The sequence below is a fragment of the Mus caroli genome, chromosome 11, assembly GCF_900094665.2.
Source record: "Mus caroli chromosome 11, CAROLI_EIJ_v1.1, whole genome shotgun sequence".
Lineage (NCBI taxonomy): Eukaryota > Metazoa > Chordata > Mammalia > Rodentia > Muridae > Mus > Mus caroli.
The window spans coordinates 56,977,137-56,996,639 of NC_034580.1; the positions used below are offsets into that span (position 1 = coordinate 56,977,137).

At 41.8% G+C, this 19,503-nt stretch overlaps 1 protein-coding gene across 8 annotated transcripts in view; it reads left to right on the forward strand.

The window, feature by feature from the left end:
* Specc1 (sperm antigen with calponin homology and coiled-coil domains 1) overlaps positions 1 to 19,503 on the forward strand; it is a 264,901-nt gene that overhangs the window by 194,871 nt on the left and 50,527 nt on the right. For 7 of the 8 annotated variants that reach the window (XM_029483987.1, XM_029483988.1, XM_029483986.1 and 4 more), the window contains 3 exons: positions 2,199 to 2,280; positions 6,991 to 7,144; positions 12,366 to 12,468. In XM_029483987.1, the coding sequence (XP_029339847.1) occupies positions 2,199 to 2,280; positions 6,991 to 7,144; positions 12,366 to 12,468 (339 nt within the window). Of the gene's footprint in view, positions 1 to 2,198; positions 2,281 to 6,990; positions 7,145 to 12,365; positions 12,469 to 19,503 lie in introns of those variants that run through there. The other variant, XR_003838125.1, reaches the window with a different exon arrangement.

Here is a 19,503-nt window from a genome sequence, read left to right on the forward strand (position 1 = left end):
CTCTTCTCTTCTCTTCTCTCCTCTCCTCTCCTCTCCTCTCCTCTCCTCTTCTCTCCTCTTCTCTCCTCTCCTCGAAACAGGGTTTCTCAGTGTAGCCCTGGCTGTCCTAGAACTTGATTTATAGACCAGGCTGGCCTTGAACTCAGAAATGTGCCTGCCTCTGCCTCCTGAGTGCTGTGCCACCACCACCTGGCATAGATTTTTGTTTTCAAATACAGAGTCCTTTAGTCAGTTCATAGATTTCCAGGCACATGGAATAGATGGCACTGAAAGACTAAAAGCCACAACAATTAAAAAAAAAAAAAAAAGCCAAAAACAAAAAAAAACAGAAAAACAGAAACAGGCTTAGCAGATCCATATATTGATTCTATTAGACATAGATTCTAAAAGAACAGTGATAAATTTGATTGAGAAAATGAATACCAGCACAAACAACAATAAAAAAGAACCCATTAAAAATTATATGAGCTACCCTCTTCTTAAATGACTCTAGCTCATGTCAAGTTGACATAAAAGTAGCCAGCACAATTATGTAAGCTGTTTTCCTAATTGTGTCATACAGGTGCCAGTATTCATTCTGTCTCTCTCTCTCTCTCTCTCTCTCTCTCTCTCTCTCTCTCTCTCTCTCTCTCTCTCTCATATGTTTTTAAAAAGCTTTTATGTGAATGGATGTTTTACCTGCATGTATATGTTTGTACCATGGGCATGCAAACTGCCTTTGGAGGCCAGAAGAGATTATCAGATCCTCTGTACCTAGAGTTACAGGTGGTAGCGAGCTGCCATATGGGTGCTATGAATTGAATCTGGTTTCTTTGGAAGAGTACCCACTGCTCTTAACCATTGAATCGTACTTCCAGCTCCTCTCTGGGAAATTCTTTAATCTGATTTAGTGCTAGTAATCATACTTAGTGGTGAAATTTTAGATGTTTCCTTATAAGGCTAAATTGTTAGGAATCTTTTGCTTCACATGCTGACTTCAAAAACATTTTAAAACATTTTTTGAAAATTATATTCTACAATTTTACCTAAATTCTTAAGTAAAGAATTCTTAAATAAAGAATTATTTAAATTCTTAAATTCTTAAATAAAGAATTCTTAAGAGAATTCTTTATTTTATAACATGTGTATAAACAGTGTTCATAACACCAGTATGAAGGTCAGTACTGCTGTTCATAGAGGGTGGGTCCAGTGAACTATGGAAACAATAGTGGCTAACCCATGAGATGATCATCGTGTGCAGTGATCTGCTTGTATTGTTCTGAATGTACCTTTAGTCATCTAAAAACCCTCCCAGCAATCACCATGGCACGATTGATGACACATCATTTTCTGGCTAAGGCATTGAAGTGCAGGGGATCAGTCAGGCTGCAGAAGACCCTCTGGGTCGTGCGGCCACTCATTCTGCAGTGCAGCTCCAGGCCACCAACATAGAATTAATTATCTCCAAGATGTATTCAACAAACAAAGCCAAATGGCACCAAGTAAGTCTAGTAGGTGCTAACATTTGTGCTTTTATAGACAAGGTGGGTAGTTTATATGAAATAGATCACCTTTACATATACTCATTAATCATTAAAAACCAAAAGGTAGGTGTGTGTGTGTGTGTGTGTGTGTGTAGTACGTGCATATGTGGCGTATCATGTCTGTGTATATGTGCATATTTGTGCATATATATGTGAAGCCAGAGGTCAACATCAAGTGTCTTCATCTTGGCTTTCCATCTTATTTTTTGAGATCGGGTCTTCCAATGACCCTGGAACTGACCAGCTGGCTAGATTGGCTGGCCAGCAATCCCCCCTCCCTTTTCTGCACCCCTCCCTCCCCACCACTTCATGAGTCTCCTGCCCTGGAGATCCAGAGGATTCCCAGTGCTGAGATCAGGCATGCTGTTCCACTTTACTTAAAAAATTATTTTTACGTATATCTCTGCGAATGTATAGAATATTCCAGAAAGGATATGTTCATAAAGCAGTTGCCTGTGGGAGAGTGAACTACATGGCAGAAGTGAACTGGGGATTATCTTTCATGTGTTCTGTCTAAGCCTGTTGGGCTTGTTACTGTTAAACTATTAAGTTATTTTCAAAGCCTCCTGGGTGTTCTGAGGTGCTTAGGATTGTGTGCAGGCACAGCAGCGTGTACTTGTGTTGTGTTCTTATGTCGAAAGCTCTTCATGCTGATGTGACCTTTGGTTTTGACAGAGACATTCAACATACAGCAGCATGAAGCCAGCCAGCAAAGGGACGCCTCAGCGCTTGGACCTGCCGGACCTTCCCCTCTCTGGTAAACGACTGAAAACACAACACTTTTGGCCTGTTTTAGTGGTGTTCACTTTTTGTTGCATGAACTTGAACTTGGAAAACTAATTGGTGGTGTTTATTTCTGCCGATTTCATCGCCTCGGGGTGCACATTGTGCCCTTTAGAGCCAAATGTGCAGTTCGTGCTAGAAGGAGGATCTCCTGCTTGCTGCCCTCCTCAGTGTGGGTGGATTCAAGAGACATGCCAACTGGCCTGGATTTGTATTGTTTTTAATAAGCTGAATCTCAAGACATATCCTCTCTTCTTAAAAAAAAAAGTAACTATGTTTATGCAGAAGCCCTTGTCTGGCTTTGTGTTTGTCCACTGATATCTCGGGTCTTTAAATGCACCATCTTTAGGTCTTGCTGCCTCTGAGAATCATCCTTTCCTCTTGTTGCACTGTATCCTTTTCAAACTCAAATCCTGACAGTGAGGCAGAGGTCTCATCAGTCACATTTTCATTCCTGCCAAGTCTCCTGTGCTGATGGTGCAGAGGTATCGCCAACGAAAAGACAGTAAGCAAAGCCCTGCTTGGCCTTGAGTCTCTTGGCACTACCACTCCCCTCTATCTAGCTTTGGCTTTGTTGTGTTTTGCTTTCATCATGTCTTAAGATAGACACATTTCTGACACTGGGAAGGTAGCAAGCACAGTGGTCAAGAGCACTTCCTGTTCTTGCAGAGGACCAGTTTGCTTTCCAGCACCCACATTAAGTGGCTCACCTTTAACTCCGGAGGATCTGACAGCCTCTTTTGGCCTCTAGGGGCACCTGCATTCATGTGTATAAACTTACAGTCACACATATACACTTAACTTAAAATTGATCCTAAAAAAAAGAAAAGAAAAGAAAGAGCCTACTTCAAAGTGTCATTTGAAGGATTGAACTGATTCACTTAAAACACTGAGGATACTGCCTGGTATGTCGTGGGCATCATAGAAATACTTGCTGTTAGTCACGTTCCATGCTATTGTCTGCTGAACCTATTGATATGCTCAGAAAAAGAGAACAACAGCGTTTTTGGTCTAGTAAATGTTAGTTTTCTGCAAGGGACTGGAACCAAACTAATACCACAGTGAAGTCAGACGCAGAAAGTCATGCCTGCTCTGTGTTGTAACTTAGGTATGCAATAGCATTACATCTAAAACTACACATAGCTTGCTTAATCATTATGTCTTATCACTGATGGTCATCTCCGCCTTCAGCAATTTAGCATCTTTTATCAGACAGCGGGTCTTGCCTTTATGTTGATGGCTACTGATTTAGATCAGGTAGTGCTTGCTAAGCTGGGATAATGGTGGCAGTTCTTACCAGTGACATTTACTGTGTCACCTGACCTTGGCTTTCGCAAGGGTTTTTTCTTTCCCACATAGCATTTCTTTCAAAATTAGAGTCACTTCTTTCAAAACATGGCTTTCCCCTGAGTTTATTCCGTACTCTAAATCCTTTGTTACCATTTTCAGTGCTCATAGCACCTTCAGCAGGCAGAGATTCTTTCTCAAGAAATGGCTTTCTTTGCTCCTCTAAAAGGAACAACTCATTACCCACTAACGTTTTCTCCTGTGATGGCAGCAGTTCAGTCTCCTCCTTGGGCCCCTGTGCCAATCTAGTGTCTTTGCCATTTTCCCATCTGCAGTGATCCCCACCACTGATGTCTGGGACTCCTCAAAGTCACCACTGAGGGCTGGGGTCACTGCTTCCAAACTCGAATTAAGATTGACGTTTTTACCTCCTCCCGTGGATTACCGAGTTCCCAGTGGCATCTCAAGTGCTGCGTCTCTCCCGAGAGCAGTCCACTTTGTTGTTCAGATTCATGGGAGCAATCATTATTTGTGGCAGCTATAGCTTTTGAAATTTCTGTATAGTAAACATTGAAAGTCAGAAATACTCCTTGATCCACAGGTTGTAAAGTGGCCTCTGTGTCAGGAGGCCAAAAAAGAATGTTAATAATATTATCTTTGCACATCTCCATCGTAGTTTTGGATGACCAGCAGGAATACCATCAAGGACAATGAGGGTGGAGTTATTAATTTTGTTGATTATTATTGTACATGCGTGTATTGTATGTGTAAATATGCATATACCACCGCACATATGTAGAGGTCAGAAGACAACTTTGTAGAGTTGTTTCTCTCCTGCTATTTTCACATGGTTTGTAGTGTGCAGCAAGCACCTTCACCCACGGTATATTGTAGGCCTTGAGCATAGTGTTGTTGTTGTTATCATTAATGTGTGTGTATTCCTTAGTGTACATGTGTGCACCACATGTATGCAGTGCTCAGGGAAGCCAAAAGAAAGTGTCAGACCCCAGAGAACTGGTATAGACAGCTGTGAGCTGCCATGTAAGTGCTGGTAACTGAAATCAGGTCTTCTGCAAGAACAGCCAGTGTTGTTAACCTAAGCTCTCTCTCTAGCCCCACAGAGAGACTGTGAAAGGATTTGTGTGTGTGAGAGCAGTAGGCCTTTACAGCGAGCTTTAAAGATGTCATACATGCTGTTGTAAAAAGATGCACTGTTGGGATGGAGAGGTGACTCAGCGGTTAAGAGTACTGACTGCTCTTCCAGAGGTCCTGAGTTCAATTCCCAGCAACCACATGGTGGCTCACAACCATCTGGAGTGGAATCCAATGCCCTCTTCTAACGTGCCTGAAGAGAGTGACAGTGTATTCATATACACAATTAAAAAAAAAGATGCACTGTCATGTTGCCTTTGCTGTTCCATTTACAAAGTATAGGCAGAACTGGTTTAATACATTCTTAAGTACCCAGGGCTTGGGGAGTTAGTATGGCTGCAACCTAAAAGCATTCAAGTCTGAGCAACTCTTTCCCAGAAATGAAGGGTGGAGGCCAAAACAGAAGATTGGAAACCTGTCTGCATCATTATGTAATATAGCACATGCTCATTATGCAGTGTGAAACAGGGAGTAACTTACTTGCTCAAACAGTGCTAGGTGAATCTTTAATCTTCTAATGTTGGTAAAAGCTATACAACATAAAATTTACTATGTTACTGTACTCTGTGGGTGATCATGTTTTTATGTCTTTCTGAGGGTGTTCTACCAACTTCCAAATTTCCTAATTATCTAAAGAACCATTCTCTTGATTGACAAGATAAATAATAAAGTTGAGGCCACAATTACTGCTGTGGAGCTCATTTGACTGGCCTCCTCCTTCCTTACCCTCTAGGCACCTGTCTCCCAGAGATGATTCTGTTTACTGTAATAAAGGACTGCATAGTGAAAACTGTTTGCTTCCAGCCATTTCCAGCAACTGCTTGTCAACACTGAGGTCATCCTAACTGCAGATTAATGTCCTGTTTTTGTTGTTCTCTTCAGTGATGTAGAACTGTTTTTCTCTGCTATTCAGACCTAATTGGCCTCACCCCCAACATCATGCCCATAATTGATGGCTATTAGCTAAAGAGGTACTGTTTTCTTCTGTGACTGAGGGTGACAGAAGGTGGCTCCAGCTGTCCTGTGATGTACAGCTAATCACCTGAGCCTCATAGCTCCAGCTTCCACCCTATATACACCACCCTTAAGTATTTTTTTGCTTGTTTTTGCTTTTATAATCTTTGAGAAATCTGGAGAATTCAGCTCATTCTAGTACCTGTTTTCACTAATGCTAATATGAAAGGAGCAGAAATAACCTTTTAAAATATTTTTGCTCAGTTTTTAGTGAACTATAAGTCTGTAATTGAAACAACTTTTTCTCATGTGGACAATTGTTCTTGCTTTCCAGCTTTTCGTCTGCTGCTACCTGACAGTCACATGAGACATTTTCCTACCAGCTTTTTCTCTGTGATATCATAAAGCAAACACACTAGCTAGAGCCTGGGCTAGAGGAGTAGGTGTCCTAAAGGGCTAATTGCACAAGGCTCTTAGAAGGCCCTTACTTTACTTAATACTTTGATAACTGTGTGAAAATTAATAATCATTTTTGAACAAAGGGCTACTTTGGCACTAGGCTTTCCTTTCTTTTTCTTTTTCTCTTACATGTATGGGTGTTTTGCCTGCATGTTGTCTGTGTGCCTGATGTGCCTGGTACCTGAGGAGGCCAAAAGAGGATGTTGGATCCCCCTAGGACTGGAGTTATAGATGGTTGTGAGCCATTAGCTCGGTGCTAGGAATTAAACCCAGCCAGTGCTTATAACCACGGACTCATTTCTGCAGTTCAACTAGATCCTTTTTTAAAAGATTTTTTTAAATTTTATTTGTTTATTTATTTGTGTGAGTGTAGATGTGTGCATCTGTGAACATAGGAAGAGGTCAAAAGTCTCCATCATTCACCACCTAATCCTCCTGAGATGCATCCCCTAGGTCTGAGGTTCAGCTGTGAGCTAGCAAGCACCAGAAATTCTCTGTTTTCATTCCTATTGGGGTTGGGGTTTCAGATGTGCACAGGACACCTCGCTTGCTGAGGTCTGAACTCAGGTCCTTATGATTGTTTAGTAAGCACTCTGAACAGCTGAGCTATCCACACTGGCCCAAGGCTTTACAGAGAATGTGTGTAGTCCTGCCTGGAGATAGAAGATACCATGTCCCTATTTCATTTTTATTACTCCAGAAAGAAAAAAATATGTACATGTGTGAGTATATGCACATATTTATGTAGATATGTCTTTGTACTTGAGCATAAAGTCTGATAACCAGATTACTCTCCTTTAGAAGTAGGTGACAATGTAATTTATTCATACAGATCTTCTGAAGGGAAGGGCCGAGGACCGGAAGTCAGACCCTTACCTCCGAAAGAGTCCCTCACTGGAGTCCCTGAGCAGACCCCCCTCCCTGGGCTTTGGGAACACCAGACTGCTGAGTGCGTCCACCGGGGGTCTGAAGCCAAGCAAGCTCAGGTACTGAATTTTAAAGTATAAGAAATGCGATGAACATGGTCTGCCTCCTTCTGTCTCATCCACAGTCAGCTTACTTCTGAATGACAGCAATTAAGATGTAAAACACACCTTCAACAAGTCTATTAAGATGATACTACATAGCGATTTGGGCCAAAATCAAATGAAAGACTGTACCTTTTTTAAGCAGGAGCTCTGAGATGTATTGATGAATAAAGTCTCTTGTCCCGCAAGCCTCGATGACCTGAATTCAATCACCCAAATCCACATACAAGAGAGAACCAACTCTACAAAGTTGTCTTCTAACCTCCACACGCATGCATTGGCACACAGTGCTACACATACACACACACACACACACACACACACACACCAATAAAGATAAAGTTTTTAAAGCGTTAAAGTTTAAGGAGAGTGGGCCTTGGAGAGTTGGCTTACTGGCTAAGAGCACTTGCTGCTGGACCCAGATTCAGTTCCTAGCACCCCTATCAGATGACTCCCAAGTGCCTAAAACTTTATTTCCAGGGGATTCTCCACCCTCTTCTGACCTCCAAGAGCACATGTACTTCTGTGGTACACATATATACATACATTCAGGCACACACATATATCTATAAAGTAAATAAATAAATCTTTAAAGTTTGAGCAAAAGTACTTGAGAGTTTGTTGGTGGATCAGGGATCCTAGAGAATAGAGGGGTCTCTGCCAGTAGCTGTGAATGATGGGTGGAACTCAACTGGGGCCCTTTAGAAGGCCCTGCCAAACATACAGCAGGCTCCCAGCCACTCCAGGTAGATAGCTGGAGAGTTACAGCCGGAAAGGCAGGCTGGAGCCCTGTTGCAAACAGTCTGCATTGCCAAAAAAGAGCTTCATACTTATTTTGGTAAAGCAGTGGGGAACCACTAAGACTGTGGTATTGTGTTTTTGTTTTTGAGTAGTGATTAAGAGCAGACCTGCTATTTAAGCAAGATTATTGAGAACACAGTGGCATAGAAAGAGGATTAGAGAGACGTTTTAGGATCAGTGTTTAAAGGGATGTTAGCAAAGACGTGTAGCATGCAGCAGAGGAGAGAATGAACAGTGGGGCTGATGAGGCGGTTGCCAAAAGCCCATCTTTACATCCATGGTTCTATTACCTACTCCCTGCTGGTGCCCTTGGCCAACATCCCACAAATGCATTTCTTGATTCCCTTCTTTCCGGAGTCCTCCCTTCTTTTCCATGTTGTTAGTCTTCTGAATGAAGCACCTGGTGTCCTACTGCAGCCCTCTCAGAAGTCCCTGGAGTAGTCATCACTTTGCATTCTGCTCTTCAGGGTCTGAAGCTTAGCTCCATCCCCCTCATCTGCAGTGATGGCTTAGCCCTTCACTCCAAGATAAATGGAAGACTAATGAATCTACCATCAAAAATAGTATATATGAGATGGCTCAATAGGTCAGAGCCTCTCCCATGAAAGCAGAGGAGGGCCTAAGTTCAAATCCCACTTGGATGTCTTCCACTCATTTGGATGTGTAATTTCATTCTATGTTTGGGTATCTTTCCCAGTGCCTTGCCTTGTGTTCTACATAATAGTTCACCCTAGATGAGTCTACAAAACTGTCTCCTTCAGGAATAAGAGCTTTATAGTACTGTAATCATCCATGTGGGTCTTGTGGGAAAGTTTGTGAGACTGAATATATTCAGATCCTGTATCTTTGGAATGTAACTGATATTTGATTCCAAATAGGTAAAGTCAGATGTTTTAATAGGTTTATAAAAGTCCCAAATACAGATCATCCTACTATCTTCAGGTTAACTGATAGAAACAGATTAGAAGGACCAGAATTAGTGATACTCTCAAAACAATGCCATAAACTCAAAGGTAGAATATTTATAGTATACATTTTCTTCATAAAAGGTCAGTTTAGTGATTTTAAAGTCTTATGTCTTATACATTCATGTTACTGAGATTAGATTTTTAAAATTGCATTTATCTTTGTGAGAGCATGTGCCACAGTGTGCATGTGGAAGTCAGAGAACAACTTCTACCACATAAGTATCAACAAGGTTTGGATTCAGTTCAGCAAGTGATGAACCATCTTGCCAGCCCTGGAATTTTTGCATTAGACATTTAATCTGTAGCTATGCTTAGTCAGTTATGCCTAGAAGAAGCTGAGGTAGAAAGATGAGGAGTTCAAGGCCAGTCTTGGATACCTAGTGAGTCCCGGTCTCAAAATAGAATAAAATTTTAACCTCTATTATTAAATATCTTGTTTTTTTATTATTAATTATTACTATTATTTGTGTGACACAGAATGTTCTTCTCTTGCTCTCCACCTTTTTTTGGACACAGAATTTCTTACTGAGCTTGCAGCTTTCCGTTTTGGCTAGGCTGGCTGAGTGGCTAGTAAGCCCTAGGAGGTATCTGTCCCCATTCTCCACACTGGCATCTCAGGCAGGATTGACCCTATCTGCCTTTTATGTTGGTGGGGGTTTTGACTCAGGTCCTCTGCCTTTAGAGCAGGTGCTCTGACCTACTGAACCATCTCCCTAGCCACTTATATTTTAAGTATTTTTAATGGTAAATTTGTTGGCTTCTCATTTATCAAGAAACTTATTTACTTTAATTGTTCAGTTATAAAGAATGACATAATTCCAGGTGTGGTCACTATGGCTTAATTTTATAAATTGTCCATATACATGGAAAGGTAGTCAGCAAATTGTACAAGAAAGTTTTTAGTGCATATTTCAAGTGCTTTTTAAAAAAACTGCTATATTAGTTTATATTTCTAAGACCTAGAATCATCCATTCCTTGGTTAAAATTATTGAAAAACATATTATATTAAGGGACTGGAGAGATGGCTAGTCTGGTAAAGTATCTTCTGTGTGAGCATGGGAACCTGAGTTTAGATCCCCACCCCTGACCTTGTCTGTAACCCTAGTGTGGAGAGCAGGGGGTGGGGGGTGTCAAGACAGTAGTGGATCCCCAGAGCTCTCACCAGCCAGTCTAGCCAATCGATGAGCCAGCCCCAAGTGTGGTAAAAGACCCTGTGTCAAAAGATGGAGAACAGTTATGGAGGACAGTTGACACCGACCTCTACTATCCACATATGTGCTACATACACGTGTACCTTCATCCATACATTCTCTCTGTGCACACATATAAAAGTTTTTTGTTGTTTTCCTCTAAAGGGTTTACAATTTTAGCTTGTAAATTAAGTTGGGAGTAGATTAACAAGAAAAATATACAAAATGTTGTTAATGTACAAAGTGTGAGATTGAAAGAAAAGGTTGACTAGTTAAAACCTAAACAGCCTTTTCCAGGGCGGGGCAGGTGGGTGTCGGGTGAGCTTTAGGAGGGCAGTAAAATATCCTTTGAGCACATGCTCTGGTTGTAGTGTCTGACTCAGGGTTTCTTCCTCTGTGGATCTGGCTGGTGAATGACGGCTGAAGATAGCTGTGTTCATCTTTTCCCAGGCCTAGTCAGATTCAGGGGAGAACTTTGCACAAAGTCTGTCTCCACGCTGGGAAGGGGAAGAAAGGGTGGGCAGGGGGACCTTTATTGACCAGCTTTCCGTCGTGTAACTAAGACGACTAAGCTATCCAAAGAGAAAGGTTGTTCTGGCCATTGGTTTGAAGGGTGCAGCCTATGTTCTCTTGGCCCTGTTGCTTTGGACCTATGGTAAGTTGGGATTCTGTGACATTATATAATTGCTGTATCTTTTCTCACTATGGAATATTCTATGAGTGTGACTGGACCTCAACTTATTTGTCTGCTGACTGGCACATACTTGGCTATCTTTTTACTGTTGTAAGAATGCTACCTTGCTACCTTCTTGGGTCGGTGTCTCAATTATATCTATCTACCTTAGGAGTGGATTGATAATTCCTATCCCATTGTGGTTGTTTGCCCTTTGGTAAATCTTTCTTTCTCCATTATGAAATAGAGTACACCTCAAAACTCCTATATCAGTATACTTCTGACTCCATGACCCCATGCTAGAAGCACTGTATGATTTTGAATCTCTTCTTAACATTTGAATAATTTTAACTAGGCCAACAGTGGCCTCCTAAACACTTGCTGTTAGGATGCTAAGATATTATAAGTAGTGATATCATCTCATCCTGTGCCTAGAATCCATGGAAACTGGGCAAAGACTTGGAGTCATTTCATTTTACTAATTTTCCCTTCCTCTCTAGTCCTAGCACCTAGTTTGAGGTTTGACTCTGTCTTTTTCTCTACCGTTTACATGCTAAAGGGTAGCCATGTATAGGCATGTTGTACTCAAATGATGTTGTATTCCACTGAACAAAAACCCAGATGAATAAATTTTAAAGATGTATTTTTTTATTTCATGTGTATGTTTGTATACCACACGTATGCATGAGCCCTCAGAAACCAGAAGAGGGGCTGGTGAGATGGCTCAGCGGGTAAGAGCACTGACTGCTCTTCCAAAGGTCCTGAGTTCAAATCCCAGCAACCACATGGTGGCTCACAACCATCTGAAATGAGATCTGATGCCCTCTTCTGGTGTGTCTGAAGACAGCTACAGTGTACTTACATATAACAATAAATAAATCTTAAAAAAAAAGAAAGAAAGGAAGGAAGGAAGGAAGGAAGGAAGAAAGAAAGAAAGAAAGAAAGAAAGAAAGAAAGAAAGAAAGAAAAAGAAAAACCAGAAGAGAATATCTAATTTTCTGAAAATGCAATTATAGGCAGCCGTGAGCCGCCATGTAGTACTGGGAACAAAACCTGTGCCCTTTCAAGAGCAGTCAGTCTCCCCCCTCTCCAGCAAAAAAGAAAGAAAGAAAAAAGAAAAAGAAGTCCTCGGATGTACATTTGTCAAGTACAGTTTAGATTTCTTTTATAACATGAGACATAGTGTATTTTTAATGTGACTTATTTGGCTGTAGAGTACTTTTCTTTAGATTACTGTTTACATAAGCCTAAATTTTGGCTTTTTCTTATATAGTTATTTCTGATATATTTGTGGATTTTAAAAGTCAGCATCTTGCCAGATGTGGTAGTGCATACCTGTGATCCCAGCACTTGAGATGTAGAGAGATAGGAAGATCAGGAGTTCAGAGTCATCCTTGCCTGTAGAGGGAGTTCAAGACCAGCCTGGGGTCTCGAAACAGAAAAACAAAATAAAACAAAAACAAAAAACTACAAAAATAAAACAAACGAACAAAAACATCAGCCATTCTACCAGCATCTTCCTTAACTGTGTGTTCTTCATCACCAGTGTTGAAAGAAGAGACCCTCTGGCAGCCCTGGCCCGGGAGTATGGTGGCTCTAAGCGTAATGCACTCCTGAAATGGTGTCAGAAGAAGACAGAAGGTTATGCGGTAAGGAGCGGTGCTGCCAAATGGGCATTTGTGGTTCTGTGCCTGGACGTGTCCCATGTGTGCATGTGTTTGGTAGCCAGGTTTGCATATAATGTCATCTCTGTTCTCTCAGCCATGACTCCCAGGGAGGGTATGATATTTGTGTATTGTACTATGCAAAGGTCTCCCAAATGAGGAGAGCCAGGCAGGGTGTGGGGACAGAAGGCCAGTCTGCAGTCCATCCCACAAACTGTATCTGTAAGTAGTCACATATGCAGTAGGAAGGGAACCTTTTGCCTCATTCCTCCCTAGACAGAGCTGTCCTAAAGCTTCTTCCCAAAGAGGGAAACGCTTCTGAGTTTGCATAAAGGCGTCCAAAGGTTTTCCAAGGTTTTTTTTTTTTTTCCAGAGCTTTTAGTGTTTTCATTTAGTTTAGATTTATTTGTCCTGGATGGTGTTTACTTTCTGAGAAGAGCAGACAAGGAAGTGATACCTGATATAGGTTGAAACCTTTATTATGAAATAATACACACAAAGATAAAAGTGCATGAATTAGAGTCTCATTAGTCATTATGAAATGAAAAGCAAGTCATAAACCCCATCCAGAAATACCATGTTCAGTCCCCACAAGTCTGTCATAACTTTCCAGCCAGAGTCCCTTGCCACTCCCCGATATACCTGTCTGCCTCATTTCTTTCCCTTGCAGGTTTTCTGTAAAAGTGCTTGAGTAGTAGTGCCTTTCCTCAGCTTTTAGATAAAAGGAGCAAAAAGCTATATAATATTTTCGTCTGGCTTTTCATACAGTATTAAGTGAGTAAGATTCATCCTTTATTGCTGTAAGTTATTAACTATTTAGCAAGACATTCTACGATGTTGCCATTACTTATCTATGCCATTGACATTCTTATACCTGCTACATAGGCACTTAGGAGTGGGATCCCCGGGCCTTACTGCATGCTCATAATGAGATGTGATAGAGGATGCCAAGCAGATTTCTCATAACTGTGTGTCGGCCATGCCGCCGTCAGTCCTGGGACATCTGTCTCTGTATGTTCTCACCAGCATTCGTTCTCCTCTCTCATAGTCACTTGGATTAAGGTGTAGTCGCTTGTGATGGTTTTGATTTTTGTTAGCCTGTTGGCTAGTGAGAGTGACCTTATGGTAACTGGTCATTTGGACACTCTCTCTGTAGAGATGTATCAATCAGGCCCTTCATCCTTACTTATACTTTGTGTTTATTTTTGGTCCTGAGGATGGAGTATAGAGCCTCTTACATGTAAAGCATTCTACCACTGAGCCGCTTGCCAAACTCCTGCCCATTTTTAAAATCTTTCCCCCCTTTTCTTCTTTATTGCTTTCTAAAATCCTTTCTATGGGCTGGAGAGATGGCTCAGTGTTTAGAAGCATTCATTGTTATCACCATCTCTTCCAGGGCATCTGACACCTGCTGATGCACATTCAAATATGCAGCCAAAACAGTCATAGATAGATAAAATAAAACATAAATTTTAAGTTTAAAGATTTTTTTATAGTTTATATATAAGTTTTTTGTTTAATAGATGCACAACAAATTCTTTCATGTGGCTTGAAATTTCACTCCAAAAACAAAACTCTTAATAAAAAAAATTGTATTTTTTTTTCAATTTGTGTATCTGTGGATGTGTGTGTGTGGACACATACACACCACCATAGTGCACCTGTGGGACCAGAGGACAACTCTGCAGAGTTGATTCTCTCCACTTTCATGTGGGCTTCAGGGGTCAAAGCCAGTGCTTTCACCTGCTTAGCAATCTCTTGCTGGCCCAGAGCTCTTAATTTGTACTAAGCCAGATTGATGCATATTTTCTCTCATGGTTAAGTGCTTTTTTTGTATCCTGCCCAGGAGTCATTTGTCTGAGGGCTGGGTATGGTAGCATGAGCTTTTTTTTTTATTGGATATTTCATTTATTTACATTTAAAATATTATCCCCTTTCCCGATTCCCTCCTCCGCGAGACCTCCTATCCCACCCTCTCTCATCCTGCTTCTGTGAGGCTATGCCCTCAATCCACTTAACCACCCACTCCTGCCTCCCTACCCTAGCATTCCCCTACACTGGAACATCGAGCCTTCACGGGACAAACGGCCTCTTCTCTCATTGATTCCCCACAAGGTTATCCTCTGCTACATGTACGGCTATAGCCATGGGTCCCTCCATGTGTATTCACTCCTTGGTTTAGACCCTGGGAGCTCTGGTTGGTTGATATTGTTTCTCCTATGGGGTTGCAAACCCCTTCAGCTCCTTCAGTCCTTTCTCTAACTCCTCCGTTAGGGACCCTGTGCTCAGTTCAATGGTTGGCTGCAAGCATCCACCTCTGTATATGTCGGGCTCTAGCTGACCCTCTCAGGAGGCAGCTATATTAGGCTCCAGTCAGCATGCACTTCTTGGCATTCACAATAGTGTCTGCATTTGGAGACTGTATATGGGATGGATCCCCAGGTAGGGCAGTCTCTGGATGGCCTTTCCTGCAGTCTCTGCTCCACACTTTGTCTCTGTAATTGCTCACGTGAGTATTTTGTTACCTCTTCTAAGAAGGACCGAAGCACCCACACTTTGGTCTTCCTTCTTCTTGAGCTTCATATGGTCTGTGAATTTTATCGTGGGTATTCTGAGCTTTTGGGCTGATATCTACTTATCAGTAAGTGCATGCCATGTGTGTTCTTTTGTGATTGGGTTACCTCACTCAGGATGATATTTTCTAGTTCCATCCATGCCTTTAATCTCAATACTGTAGAGATAGAGGTAGGCTGATCTCTGACTCAGCCAGGAACACGTGGTGAAGCTTTATTCTTCTGTAGTTAATGCTAAGTGGCTATGCCTTCTAAATTCTTATCCTCAGCTCCTTTCCCCCTTTTTGCTAAACTTCAGACAAGTCTGATGTTATAGCACCATATAAGAGCTTCCCAGTCTCAAGCTTTGAAAGTAGCCAGGACGAAGAAAGAAGCTAGCAAGTAACCATGGCTTAGCTAAGTCCAAGTTAGCTGAGAACAAGGCTGAGATTCTCTTTGTTGTATTAACCATACAGTAACTTAAAATCAGAGTTTATCCAGAGTAGTATTACCTTTATCTTGTTTTTTTTAATTTCTCCTTTTATGTCACAAAACTTAAAATACTTAGTCATATCCATGACAAATAACAAAGGACACACTTGCTTCTAGCTCATTTTTATTCTCTTAGTCATTTCTATTTACCCTCGATAAGCTAAGGGATGAACTATCTCACAAATGGAAACCATTTCCATGCCAGCATCTCTCTACTTGTCAGCCATGCTGCTGAGGAAATGGAAAAGCAGGAGAAGCAAGAGAATGCCAGTTGTGTGAAGGGTGGGGGTTAGTATCAAGAAAGTATGGTAGTGGAAACTGGAAGAAAACAGACAAGAAGAGCAATCAGCCTCGACTGTGGCTGAGCCCAGTGCGGTCGTCTCTGGCTGGGTGCTGTCAGTTCTCTACTGTAGAAGTGGATCCAGGGACAGACAAGAGGAGTTCAAAGACAATTATAGTTCTCAGAAGAAACTGGCCCTTTGTGGTGTGCTGTTATAATTTAATGGCAGGGAGGAGATCGACAGTATATTTCCAGTCAGTTGAGAGAAAAATATTTCCTGCTAACAAAACTTGTTTTGTAAATGCTTTGGATTAAGTTTTCAGGATACTTTGTTTGATGAAACCCACAGCTTACTATGTCTGAAGAATATTTTTCACTCATTGTTAAGTGTCTGTAAGTTTAGAAAGAATTATAAATCACACATGTAGACCTTTCACAAACTAGTGTTTAGCTAGACCATTTTGTTCACAATGGTATCTGGAGCTCTCTGTACTTACGCTCACAGAATTTAAAAGACAAAACCAATTATTGAAAGTTTAGATGTTTCATAATCTCTTTGAAGACCATATGGGTTTTCACTTCAAATAACTTTCTACCTTGCTGTCTTTCTATATAGCCAGGTGTTGAGTTGAAATGGACAGCGAGGAAGGGAAGCCTTTAAACACCAGTTCTCTGGCTCAGGGTCCCTGCCTGACAGCCAGTAAGGAGCGTTAAGCATCAGAATGTTGAGGTCTTATTGATGCCCACAGTGTTCCTTTGTGGGGTGCTCTATATTTGTGAGGTTCATGGCTACGAGTGCAGCAGCCAGCTGGGCTGAGGACAGGTTTCCTTTCCTTCTGCCTTCCTTCACCAAGGGACATTGACCTGAATTGCGTGGAATTCACTCCAAATCTCTGCAGAGCCCTCTGTTAGTCGCCTCCTAAGCCGCACAAGGCATAGTTGTCTCCATGTACCTTGACTGTGCTCCTAGGGCTTTGCCATGTCCTGGGCTCTGGTAGACACTGGCAATTCAGTCCAGGTTATGGCAAAGTTAGCAAGTGTGAAGTCTGCTAAGACAACTTGACTTAAGAAGCTGATTCTTTCCAGAGCCTCTGGGTAAGGTCCTGCCCCCAACATGTGGAAACAGAAACAGAGAAAGTTGCTAAGCAATGCTATTTACAGCACTCCATCTACAACCAGGCCACATACAAACTTCACAGCTCTTTCTGCAGACTTGAATGGTAGCTTCTGCTAAACTAGATGGGAAAGTGATGGGTCTTTTCTTGTATTCTTGTCATTCTTCTATACTCTACTTCTTTTTCGGCATGCAGACTCTTGACATCTTGAGGTACATAACTGTCAAGAGTACACTTTCGGCTGCGGCTCTCCATGCTGCCCACATATCTGAATTGCCAGAATTACCTATCTTAGCCCTTCCACGTTGCTACAAAATACCACAGATCAGATGGTTTACAGACAATAGGAAGTTACTTTTCATAGTTAAGGGTTGGGAAATCAAAGATCAAGGCAGATCTGTGATGAGGAAGGCCTGTTCCTGTTAATAGGTGACAGGTTTGGCTGTGTCCTTGCATGATAGAAAGGAGTAAGACAATTCTCAACCCCCTTTTGTAAGGACATAATCCCACCAGGGGACCCAACCATCTTCCAAGGGCTCACCTTGTAAAATTGTCGCCATGGTGATCTGAGAACTGAGCTGCACTCACAGCCTTTCGCCCATATCTTTAGTGGAATAATTTAAGCTCCCTTAGAAAAAGTGATTAAGTAAGAAAACTCCATCACCAAGATGGTTTCCTCCCAGAGCCTTCCATTGTGATTCACATTTTAGCTTCCCATTCTCACCAAGGCCCAAAGTTTACAGCCTACTTCATAGGCAAGGAGACCAGAGAGGAGTGAGAATGAACTGTAAGCTGTGTCAAGGCTGAAAGGGGAGCAGTAGTTAAAAACTGGATGCTGTGTCCTTGGGGTTATGTGCTTATGTGCAAGACCCTGAGTTCAGAATCCACGCCAGTAGGCAGGGATCTGAGTGCTGCTGTCAGCACAGGTTTGTATTGCATCAGCCTGAGGCTAGCAGCAGCAGCATAGCAACTTCTGATAGTTACTTTTAAAACCTGACCTGAGAGATGATTAAGTGAGGATTGAACATGAAGTAAAGAAACTAGTTTTAAGGTACAGTTAGAAGGCCACCAAAATAATCATTCATAGTGTTGATAGAAAACAAACACAACCCCCACAAAAACACCAGAGTTCTCACCTCAAAGGGAATAAGAGATAGTTTATTCAAGAACTGAATTTGAGTGATCATATCCCAGGAAACACAGAGCTAAGTTACTCCAGGTACCTTGTTCCAAGGTGGGAACAGTTTGGTGTAGCTTTATGGTAACAAAACAAAGAGTCTCAAGGTATTTTAAAAATACAGTGGAGGAAACACGAGAGAAGCAGTTAGAGCAAGATGGCGGGGGTCTCTCCTAAGAGATCCAGATGCTGTCTGATAACATTCTTAGCTTTTGGCTTGGTGGAAGTCATAATTTCCAAAAGATCTGTCTGTTAATCACAGTATGTTAGGTTTAGCACAGAGATGGGCAAAAAGTGGCTATTTAGAGGGCTAAAGCTAGCCCAAGAGGAAGTATAATTTAGGCTCTGGATCTGCAACATTCCAACCTCTTCGTATCATTGCAGTTCTACTCAGTCAGCCTTTGCAAATGTGGTATCCCAAGCAGAGGGAAGGAGAGGATCGTGTTTGGGGTAACGGGCAGGTACCTTGAGTTCAAGGCCAGCCTCATCTACACAGAGAATTCCAGGAGAGTCAGGGTTACATAGGGAGATTCTGTCTCAAAACATCAAATAACAGGGCTACACAGAGAAACCCTGTCTTGAAAAACCAGCGAAACAAAACAAAGTCACTAGCAGGAGATGGAGGGTTAGCTCACTTGAAATTTGTGAGCACTGGACTTCTATACAGAAAAACAAAGTAACAAAATAAGTCACAGACATCTAAAGTACTCAAAAATACAAAATTGTGTTGTTTACCACAAAGTGTGACCCAGGCATAGCAGGGCCTAAAAATTAGGCAAACTAAAGTCTCATGCAATACCAACTTTATTCATTGCATCAGACGATGTATACTCTGCGGGTTAAGGAGAGTCACCTGAGTAAAGTGTCAGTCCCAAGGACAAGCCCCACATTGCAAAGAGGCATGTGAACAAGTAACAGTGGCCAGTGGCAATGAGTAAAGTAAACTCACTTCTATCTACTCCACTCCGTAGGGGCACAAAAGCACGGTCCAAGAACAAGCCTGTGTTTTGGAGAAACTGAGGTCTCAAGACTCTTGTTTTCTCACAAGCACTCAGAATTCTCCCAGGACTCCATTCTTAGAATGTGTTTTAACATTGTGTTTTAAACTAAATGTTTAACTAAACACTGGGCATCAAAACAGTGCAGTTGGGAGAATGGGATACCATTTCTTTACTTACTGAATGGGAAGATTTTTGATGATGTTGGTGGTGGTGGTGATGGTGGTGATGATGATGTGGTGAGAACGAGAATCCTACACAAAGCAGATGAGTACCAGCTTCAGGGAAGAAGGTAAGAAGTGTATACAGGCCGGGCGTGGTGGCGCACGCCTTTAATCCCAGCACTCGGGAGGCAGAGGCAGGCGGATTTCTGAGTTCGAGGCCAGCCTGGTCTACAAAGTGAGCT